Genomic DNA, 11174 nt, shown 5'->3' on the forward strand with positions numbered 1-11174 from the left:
TGTGATGATACCAAAGGCCAAGCACCTTCTGCTCCCTGGGACTCATGTACCTGTTTCTTGTGGAACTTTGTTCATTCTAGAAATATTTGGAGAGGGCCTAGTAAGTGTTAAGCGCTTTCCTACACTGAGATGCAGGAGAGAAAAGAATATAAAGCCCTCTGGAGCTTACATTCTAGTGTGTGTGTCGGGGGTGGGAGGCTGACAATAAATAAAATACATACAGCATGTCAAATCGTGACAAATGCTAGGAAAAAAAACAGGAAAGGAGGGTAAGTTGTGCTGGTTTGTTGGAGGTGGGGAGAAGTCATGCTCTTTTAAATAAAGTCATCAGGGAAAACTTCACTGAAAAGGTGATATTTAAGCAGACATCTGAAGGAAGTGAGAGAAAAATCAGCAAGACACTGAGAAAGAGCAACTGTGAGATATCAGAAGAGTGTGGTGCCCCAGAAGCCAAGTGAAGACAGTGTTTCAAGGAGAAAGAGGGGTCAACTGCATAAAATGCTGCCAATGGGCCAAGAGGATAGAAAATTGGCCAAAGGACTTAATATTGGAGGTTGATGGCATCCTTGACAAGAGCAGGCTGCAGAGAGTGGGGGTTGAGAAGTCCAAAGTTGAGGGGGATTAAGAAAAAAGAAGGAGAGGAGGAATTGAAGACAGTGAAGATAAGCAGCTTTTTGGAGTTTAGTTATAAAGGGAAGCAGAGAAGTGAGGCAGTAGCTAGAAGCTAATGTAGGGTCAAGAAAAGTTTTTCCAAGATGGGAGATCTACCTACTAGGATCTCTACTCTCATTTCCTTTCATCTTTCCAATTACTGCAGACAAATCCACAGCTTTTTTGACCTCCCTCCTCAAGCCTAAAAATATTTTTGCAAAGGTCTGTTTCCCAGAGGGTTCTGAGCTGTAGGCAGTGAAAGCCACAGAGTCCTTTGTTCCTGCTTTCTGCTCTGACACATCTTTCCCAGGGGCAATGAGCTTGGTGCCACCTCAGTCAGGGGGTGATATTTCAGAGCAGAAAGAACAAAGTCAGATATCTCAAAATATTTCATCCTGCCCATTTAATTTGGGCTCTCTATCCATTTGGATGACCCTCCCTAAACATGGGGCTCCCTGCCTGCCTGCTGCTGGTCTGACAGGCAGGTGCTTTTTATTACTCTAGAACTAGTTGTTTGCAAGTACTCTGGCCAAAACAATAGTCCCTCAACTTTAGTCATTCTTGCGTCACCTTTATGATTTTTGCTTTTTCCTCATGTCACATAGTTTTACTTCATGTTTATATGTAAAAGACTTTCCTCCTTTGAAATATTTTTTTGTGGCAAAACTAACATAACATAAAATGATTATACTATGTACAGTTCAGTGGGTTTTAGAACATTCACAGTGTTACGCAATCACTACAGCTCCAAAAACTTCTTCAACCCAAAAGGAAATTTGGCACCTGTTAAACAGTCACCCTTTTCTCCCTGCTTCCTCCAGCTCTTAGTCACCCCCAATTTGCTTTCTGTCTCTGTGGATTCACCTATTCTGGATAGTCTCCATAAACAGAATCATACAATAGGTGGTTGTATTCACTTTAATATAGTTTTTCACTTTAATATAGTTTCTCTATTAGTACCTTCTTTCATTTTAATATAGTTTCTCTATTAGTACCTTCTTTGATTGTTTTGCTAGTGTATTATTTTGATTCTTCTCATTTCTTTTTCTGTATATTTCATTTTGTTATCTTGAAAGAAAATCTCATTTCACAATTATAACTATTTTAAATGTTTTTAATATATTAATATAAATAAAAATAAAAAATTTCTTTTGAACGCTGTTCAAAAGAAATGTTAAGCTTAGTGTCTTATGACATGTTTTGTATCATCTTGCTAATAAATAAGACCATGTTTTTACACTGTGGACCCTGAGAATGACGTACCTGTTAAGGACTCCTGGTAGTTAATTGGGGCTCAAACCCATAAACCTCTAGCAGTCCTAGCAAGGGGCCTCTCTGCACTTCGGGAAACAGCTACACTGAACTCTTTGCCTCCTGCTCCGTGTTTGTGCCATTTGGACTCACCCTTATAAAGAAACTCCTAGACTTGTAAATCAACCAATGGGCTGGAACACTTGAGCTGAGTTGAGACACGGGCCTCTGTGCTTTAGCTGTCTCATAGCCATGCTGTTTCATAATTGAGCTGTTTACACTGAATAAAGACTCCCCCTTCACTGCACCCCAAATTGAGGACTCCTGTTGGTACTTAACTGGTGCCGGCGACATTCGACCTTCAGTTGACAATACACAGCAGTGGTTTATTAATTTCTAATCTACTCCTGAAAGCAAGTTAGGCTGACACAGGACACCCGCTTCTTTCTGTTTTCACATGGCTCTAGACTCTGGTGGATGACATAAAGGCTTGTCTACACTCCAGGGGAAAGACTGCAGATTGCAAGGACCAGTGCCATGCATCACCTTTGTCTTGCAGCCGCATAACTCACAAGTACAACACACTCCCCACAGCACCTGATATACCTTGCTGTGTGTGTTGGGGGAGTATCTTTCTCCCCACCGTGTCCTAAGAGAGAACACCAATCAGACATTGATAGAACACAGGAAACCAGGATTTTTGATGTGAAATACTCCAAATTCTTTTTTCATTACTATTCATTATTATTATTTATGAATACAGCACCTGGTCTTCCTAGGTGGTCTCCCATCCAAGTACTAACCAGGCCCAACCCTGCTTAGCTTCCGAGATCAGACATGGGCTTGTTCAGGGTGGCATGGTCATAGACCATGGGCCATGGCTTCACTGGGGAGGAACCCAGGACCTTCTGTGTGTAAAGCATAAGTGCTAACCGCTGCACTATGGAACCACGTCCAATACTCCAAATTCTTAAGTGTTGGTAACTAACGCAGAATTTTAAAATAGCATGGGGTGGCAAATCCTATCTGTGTACAGGATTTTCCCTGGAGAGTACTTGTTTATACTGGGTGGAACAGTTCCTCTCATTCCACGAAGAAAAGGAAGCCTGCATCGGAGAAGAGACTCACCAAAAGCCCAACAGCCAGGAGGGGGAGGCAGAGTCCAAGTTTCCAGAAAGCTTCTTTAGGAGAACAGTTTCCTGGTCATAAAATACACTTACTCTGGACTCATGCTAAAAGCCCTCCCGCACGCGCCTGGAGGCCGTTTAGGGCCAAATGTAAGGTCCCCGACCCCGCCCAGCTCGCTTCACTGCAACTTCCATCCCTGAGCGTCCAAGGTTTCGCTGCCTCCCGGACTTCGCCCTGTGTCCCTTGGACCGAGAATGGCACTGCCTGCTGCCAAGCCTGGTTCTCCACGTTCTCAGCGGGTCGCACACAGCCCTCCTCCACTGGGGGCCGGCTGAGCCACCCATCCACGCCTCACCGCATCGGCGGAGGAGAACCATCCCCGCCCGCCCCTGCCCCAGGGCCCGGCAGGGAGGGAGGAGAGCGTGCGCCGCAAGGGCTTTATTGCGTCACCGCGACTCGAGTGCTCCCAGCTCCAGCATGAGCACGCCGCCCGCGCTGTCGCGCCTGCGCAGTTTCTTCTGCCAGGGGCGGGCCGCTGCCGCGGAGCTAGCCTCGCCATTTAGCTTTTGCTCCAGCAGGTGCATGCGCGCTGTTGTCTCGGTCAGCATGTCCATGAGCAACTCTTGCTGCAGCTTCAGGTAGTTGTTCTCCTCTAGCAGCACCTGGCTCTTGACGCGCCGCATCTGCGCCTTCCAGCCCGAGATGGTTGGCGAGGGCAGCGGCGGCTTTGACCGCCCGGGCGGGCCCTCATTGGTCCAGCGGCCGCCGCGAAACACGAAGGCCTGGTCACTAAGGCGTGTGCGCGGCGCGCCGTAGCTGAGGCCCAGTTCGGCCTGGCGCGTGCAGTGGTCCAGCAGGTAGAAGGTGGACATGGAGGAGAGGCGGCGCAGCGGCGGGCGCCGCGGCGAAAATCGCCGCGAGAAGTGGTCAGCCCAGAGCTGCCGTAGCTGTTCCCACAGGCGGCTGGCGTGGCCCGAGGCCAGGTACCCGAAGGCCTCCAGGGCGACGGCCGGGTGGGCCCCGGCAGGCGCCCAGGTGGCAGGAGCGGAGCCGCGAGGTCGTGGGAGATAGGGGCTGCGCCCTTGCCTCGGGACCCCTGGTGTCCTGAATGGTGAAGGCGAGCCAGGGGCACTGCTAGGGAGCAAGGGACCCGGTGAACAAGTCTTTTCACTGCCGGCTGCCCCTCAAACTGCGACGCCCTGTGGACAGGGCTTGGCCGCTGAGGATCCCATCCCTACACACTCGCACTAGCAGCAGTCTTACAAAACTACCTTCCCCCAAAGACCACTCTGGGTCAGGCCCTGGGTCAGAGATGCCGATGAAGGACCTGACCCCTGCTCTCTGAGCGCTGGGCGGCTGCGGGGAGGGCTTGTAAGGGAGAAGGACATGATAGCAGAGACAGGTACTTCTAAGACGTGCAGGACTTGGCCGGTGGATTGGAGTGGATAAGAGAATCTCTAGGGAGAGTGAAGAGCTAGGCAAGGCTTACATGTTCCAGAGGTGAGGAAGAACTTAGGGTGGGTATGGTGTACGTTACTTGGCTGGGGGTAGCAGAAGAGGAGGCTGGACAAGGGGAGGAGGGCACAGACTTCCTTCTGTGGGCAAGAGGGCGCTGCTGAAGGATTACAAAACCAGGGCTGGATTTGGATTCTGAAAAGTTTGGTAGGATGTCTGGCATAACCAACTGCGTGACTGCCTTCATAATTCGGTTATTCTGCAACCTCCAACTGGCACCTGCTCTATCCCAGGCCCTGATCAGGGCAGGGAGTCTCAGCACAGCCTGTACCTGCCCTCAAGATGATGCTGGTGCTGGTCCAGCTGGGGAGCCAGATGTGTGTGTAGATAGTTCACAGTCCAGTGTGCTCAGTGACATCCTAGGACACGTGCCATGGACTAAGTAAGACCTATGCTTAGGGCTCAAGGTAACAGGGCTCATGCAGACTATACATGACTTTTGTTTCAAGCAGACTTCATCTTCAAGGAAGCTAAAGTCCAGATAACAGACAGGTCCCATCCTCCCTCTCTGCCCCCACCCCTTAAGTGCTGATTCTGTCTTGTGAGAATAGGACTCTGTGTTCTCTTAAAGTTTTCTCTCCATGAAGGGTGAAAAAGAAAAGAACCTTGGGCAGGGTTCCCTCTGTTATACCTTCATCAATTCAACACTCGCTTATTCAGCTGAATAGAGGCTCGGTGCTGTTATCCATTAGCTGTGACTCAGGGACATGTCTTTGGAAGCCCACAGAGGGCCCAAGAGATGCAGCCAGCCCCACCCTGAAGGTTGCACCTTCCCAGAGGACCCTTCCCCAAGAATCCTCATGGCTTGTTTTACCTCACCTGGAGGATGTGTTGAAGGTGCCGAGCTTCTGTCCCAGGCCTGGCCCCATCTCTGAGCCACTCAGCTAATATCCACCCACTATGACTCACAATGCCTCCAGGACAGATCAGCCCAGAACAGAAGGGGAGCTGACTGCCAAGGCATAAAACAGATCCCGGGCTCTCCCCTGTATTCATTCAGTGCATTTATTGAGTGCCTACTGTGTTCTAGGTACTGTTCTAGGAATGTGTTGAACCTATTCCCTCATCAGGCTCTCATTCTTGGGCGGGGGGGGCGGTCATAAGCAGAGGCCAAGATAGGAATTTGTTCTAAAGGAGTGAACAAGATAGTCCTGTGTGAAGGCACTGCTGATATCATGGGTCAGATTCCTCAGAAGCAGAGCCTGAAGTGAAACTTCTTGTTTGAGTGGTGTATTGGAGAAGTGCTCTTGGAAGAAGGGAATGAGGGAAGCAGGACGGGGCAGGGAAAAGAGCTAAAGCTAAGCATGAGTGTGGCCTCAGGTGGAAACCACAGAGTTTGGCCTCCCTACCACCAGGAACTCAAGCCTCTTGTACCTGTCCCCTTCCCCCACTCATTTCAGTCATTGGCAGGGGCAGCTGTGAGCTGTCAACCAACACTTAAGGCACCTATAGTGTGGGTGCACCCCTAGTAAAAGAGATCTGTGAGGCACCAATATCATAAATGAGGGAGAGAATACACATAAATGTAATAACTAGATGAAAAAGAATTTGATAAATGCAATGAAGGAAATAGAGAAATGAAGTGACTAGGACGGAGCAAGGGGTAAGATCCAATTAAGATGTACTCACTGAAGGCACTTGACATTCATGCTAAGACATTCACTCCTGGGTATTCGTTCAAGAGAAAGGAAAGCACGTGGGCACGCAAAGACTTGTACAGAGGTGTTAATGGAGTGAGGAGACCCCAGCTACATGAAGATTGGGTGTTAGAGGCAGGAAGGAGTTTGTTTGAAGGACAAGCGTCATGTATTGAAGGTTCATGAAGGAAATGGCGTCTACCCTGCCTGCCAAGCACACCCAGTTGACTGCCATTGCCTCTCTTTGGCATTCCTGACCCCAAGGACCCCAAGAGCTTCTTCTAGGGGCTTCCTGCATGGCCTTTCATGGGGTAAGACCCAGCTAGAGGAACACTCACCTGGGGTGGAGCCAAGTGGTCGCGCCACCTCCTGAAAAACTTAGTTTCATTAAGGTATAATTGACAACTACGTATTTTTATAATGTACAATTTGATATGTTCTGATAAAGTATGAAATCACCAAAATCAAAATGATGAAGGTATCCATTATCTTCAGAAGTTTCTCCTGTTCCCATCGTTATAGAATCATCTGCATTTTCTAGAATTGTATGTAAATGCAATTATTTAGTATGTACTTTTTTTTTTTGCACTAGCTTCTCACAGCATAATTATTTTGAGATTCGTTCCTTTTATCAGTGAGTGGTATTACATTGTCTGGAATTAGTTTTTCCATCTACCCGTTGATGGCTATTAGAGTTGTTTCCAGTTTGGGGGCTGTTGCAAATCCAGCTGCCATTAACACCTGTGTACAAGTCTTTGCGTGCCCACGTGCTTTCCTTTCTCTTGAATGAATACCCAGGAGTGAAATGGCTGGATCATGTGGTAGGTATATGTTTACTTTTTTTTTTAATGTTTACCTCTTTATGAAGCTACCAAACTTCCCAGAATGGTTGTACTACATCCCCACCAGCACTGAGAGAGTTTCTGTTCCTCCACATACTTGCCCACACTTTGTATGTGCCATGGGCGTCAGACCTATGCTTAGGGCTCGAGGTAACAGGATTCGTGCAGACTACACATGACTTTTGTCCCAAGCAGACTACATCTTCAAGGAAGCTAAAGTCCAGATAACAGACAGGTCCCTCTCCACCCCTACCCCTATGGTAACCCTTTTTAATTTTAGTTATTCTAGTAGGTTGTCTAAATTGTGATTTTAATTTCATTTCTCACAGCTGATGATGTTAGTTATCTTTTCATGTGTCATTTGTTACTCTCAGTGATGTTTTTCAAGTCTTTTGCCCTTTTTTCCCCACTGGATTGTTTATCTTATTGGATATAAGGAGTTCTTTCATGCTGTATTTGTCGGATGTTTTGCAAATGGTTTCTCCCAGTCTGCGGCTTACCTTTTAAAGAACAAGTTTTTAATTTTGATAAAGTCCAATTTATTAGTTTTTCTTTTGTAGTTTGTGCTTTCGGTGTCATATTTAAGACTCTTTGCCAAACCTAAAATCACTAAGATTTTCTCCTCTGTTTTCTTCTAGAAGTTTTCTGGTTTTAGCTTTACATTTTGGTCTGTGTTCCGTTTGAGGTAATTTTTGTTTACAGTGTGAGGTAAGTGTCGGAGCCAGCCGACGAAGTAATTGAGGGTACCTGAAAGGGGGAGCATGGACTGAGGAAAAGAAAGAAGACAGACAGAACTGCAGGAGGGAACACAGATACAAGCTGTGTCTATGTCCCCGAGTTTATTTAGAACACACTACTTATAGCATCGCAATGAGAAAACAGCAGTCAAGACCCAAGGTCAGCCAAATTACTCATCCTGCAAAACAATGAAGTTCTCACAACTCCCTTCTTGGAAAACACTGAGTGTTTAAAATAGTTTAGTGCCACTTATCTCAAAGCTTGCCAAGTTAGCTCAGCTCCCAACAGGTAAGAGTCGATTTTTTTCATATAGATATCAAGTTGACCCAGTGCCATTTATAAAAAGACTAGCTTTCCTACATTTGCAGTTGTGTCTTTTTTGTTCATCATGTGACTGTGAATCCTCCTGGGCTCTCCATCTCTACCATCGATCTCTACTCTATTTTGCACCAGTACCATATTTTCTTAATTATTGTGGCTTACAGTAAGTGTTGGTAGTTGGTAATGTAAACCTTCCAACAATATTTTTTTTTAAGATTGCTTTGGTTTTCTAGGTCCTTCAAATTTCTATATAATTTCAATTTCATATAATTGAATTTCCATGCTAATTTTAGAATTAGCATGTCAGTTTCCACAAATAAACCCTCAGCTCCCTCTTCCTATCATCAGGACACTTGAGAGCTCAAATCAGCCCTCAGAAGGTTGTCTGATGGACATGGAATCAGAGCCTAGGAATATTTTAACCAAGTCAGTGATTCATTATCACCTTCATTCCCCCCAAATTGTGTCTGTGTTATTAAAGCTAATTTTCATTAACAATTGCTATATTTCAGGCAAGTCATGGCATACAGCATCTTTCAACTTCCCTCATTTCCATGGACTACAAAAAAGGAAAGGCTACAAAGCCCAAGGAAGTCTTTATTTGATTATTTGAACAGGAAAAGTTTAGAGAGCTGAGGAACAATTTCTATTTAACATGTTAACTCCTTTCACAAGCAGAACTTGATTTTGAGGGAGTTTAATAAAAACTGCAGAATTTAAAGACCTACAATAAAAAAAACAATGGTTCCTGGCTCCTTTAAGGGACTCTATCTCGATGTTGTCACCAAAAAGACCAGAATTAGAGCCCATGAGAAAAGGAGTGCCAGGTCCCAAGAGGTCTGAGTTTAAGGACATGGAGTTCATTCTGATGGCACAGAGGAAAGAAGAAGAGGATCTAAATGAATTTTCATTTCCCCACACCACAGGCAAATGCCAGTCACTGTGGATGTTGGTGAATCCCTTCTCTTGGCAACCGAGAGGACTACTTCCAAAACCAAGGAAGCAAAATCTGGCGATTTCAGTCCAGCTTGTAAGATACTCTCTTAGTGACATTTGCCCTTTCCTGAAACAAGCCAGGCGTTCTCTGTGCTAATATAGCTTTATTTAAAAAATCTGCACTTGTATAAAACTTGATAAAAATAGTAAATGGTACAGAACACAAGTTATAAGAAAATGCACACACTTTACCAAGCATCTCCATTTTCTATAGAGTTGGTTTTACACTCCCTTTTCTGCAAGGTGCCTGTCTAGGAAGAGCAGATTTAGCAGGAAAGGATCCCTGCCCTTCCCCTAGGCTTTTTCTTCTTTAGCTTCTCTTGGGCTGGGTGGTGACATCAGTAGGTGGCACCACGGTGGTAGTCTAGGGATTCACTGCTCCCTTTCTTGCCTAGTGTTGTTCTTCACCCATTGTGCCTTAAAATTAGTTCCATGCAGTATTGGAATCTGCAATACTCTGGAAAAAAAAAGTTTAAATTTTCTATTTTAGTTAAAAATCTGAAAAAAAAAATTAGAAAAAGTGACGATGTTTTATCTGCTCCAGATAACCACCTTTAGGAAGCACCACAGAACCTGAGCGTCTGTACCTGCCTTGGTCTGAGTGGCAGAGAGTGAGAGGGGAAGGCAAGCAGGCAGGCCTGGGAGCACCGAGCTCCTCTGAATGGAAGAGTTCAAAGTCATCTGAAGAGGGAACAGGGGAATGAGAATGTGCAGCATGGCACAGCACATAGCATGTGTCAACTGAATTTCAGAACACTTGCCTTGGGGCGTTGGGACCAGATCATAGGTCAAACAGCACTTATTTTCAGCAGAAAACATTTTTTGTTGTCCTGTTTAAGAGTTAATTTGTATATTTTCGTGTTATAGGTGATTTATAAATTTATTACGGTTTTATGTTTGCATGAGAGATATAAATAAATGAATGTATAGTGGCCTTATGTTTATAGGCATTTAAATAAGAGTATGATATGGGTTAATGTTGTGATTAGCCCATGTATAGTTTGTCACAAATAATTCCTTTTTACACAGGTACTTGTTATCATTTAAAAGAAAGTCCGAGGCTTTCTGCTGAAAACAGAATCATTTTCTGGGCTTTTAACTTCCAAAATAGACTCCAAACAATATTGATACAATACTTTAAATGACCATCTATATTTCAATTTTTTCAGATTACTAATAATGTCCTTTATAGCATTTTTGTCCCTCTGGTACAAGATCCCTTTTTGGGACAGGTGTTGCTTAAGTATTGACAAGGAGCTTGTCAATACATTTTACGACCATGTAAATATCCTGTTCCTCATCAAAATTTCCCCTTAGATTTAGCATTCATTGGTGATTATTGCCTGATTCAGTCTTTACTGTTATGGTTGCCAAATGATGCTTTTCCAGCGCTAGCACTTTCTGTTTATCAGTTGGCTCTCAGCATTCTACCAAAAGCAAGAGATCTTCCTTCTCCTCTATTGTTACTGTGAGATAATAGAAAATATATATGTTCCTGGCACAGAGCTCCTAAAACTCATGTAATTTCCTAAGTGATAAGAATGCTAAGAGTACCTTTCTTCTAATATTTGGTCTCTGATCCCTGTTGTTGACAGTTTCTAAATCCCTTGGAATTTCTTGGGTGATAGGAATGTCTTTTGTTTTAATGAGATGACTCTTTTGTTGTTGTTATTATTATTATTATTTTTTTTTTTAATGAGGTGACTCTTGGTGGGCTCCTGAATAGGACTGGTCAGACCAAGCCATTATTAGAAACTTGGAACTTTCAGTCCCACCCCCCATTCTCTGGAGAAATGGGAATTAATGATTGATCAAGTCTCCATAAAAATTTCCAAAGTACTGGGTTCATAAAGCTTTCATGTGTTGGATGTGTTGGAACACATCCACTTACTGATAGAGTGACATATTCCAATTCCACAGGACAGAAGTTCCCGAGCTTGGGACCCTCCCAGACCTCACCCTGTGTGTCTCTGCATCTGGCTGCTCTCTGTATCTTTTACCATATCCTTTAATAAACTAGTAAATGTAAGTATTACATAAAACTTCCCAGGGCAGAGAGACCGTAGGAATAGGCTGACAACTCTCTCATCCTATC

At 44.7% G+C, this 11174-nt stretch overlaps 1 protein-coding gene and 1 pseudogene across 1 annotated transcript; both read right to left on the bottom strand.

Moving 5' to 3' along the window:
- Positions 1 to 2656: 2656 nt before the first annotated feature.
- Positions 2657 to 2771, bottom strand: LOC111746703 (annotated as a pseudogene).
- A 705-nt stretch (positions 2772 to 3476) lies between these two features.
- CBY3 (chibby family member 3) lies at positions 3477 to 4732 on the bottom strand. Its single transcript, XM_023537739.1, has 2 exons — positions 4663 to 4732; positions 3477 to 4207 (listed from the first exon to the last, which is right to left on the bottom strand). Exons 1-2 carry the CDS (start codon positions 4730 to 4732, stop codon positions 3477 to 3479), a joined length of 801 nt encoding a protein of 266 aa, XP_023393507.1.
- Between the last annotated feature and the right edge of the window lie 6442 nt (positions 4733 to 11174).

This window comes from Pteropus vampyrus, unplaced genomic scaffold (genome assembly GCF_000151845.1).
Source record: "Pteropus vampyrus isolate Shadow unplaced genomic scaffold, Pvam_2.0 Scaffold197, whole genome shotgun sequence".
NCBI classification, from domain to species: Eukaryota; Metazoa; Chordata; class Mammalia; order Chiroptera; family Pteropodidae; genus Pteropus; species Pteropus vampyrus.

Bases quoted from the DNA above. Each gene is read 5' to 3' on its own strand.
- CBY3 (XM_023537739.1), bottom strand. From the start codon at position 4,732: ATGAAGGCAGTCACGCAGTTGGTTATGCCAGACATCCTACCAAACTTT. The intron at 4,208-4,662 runs GTTTTGTAATCC...TTTGAGGGGCAG, and splicing joins AGAATCCAAATCCAGCCCTG to CCGGCAGTGAAAAGACTTGT.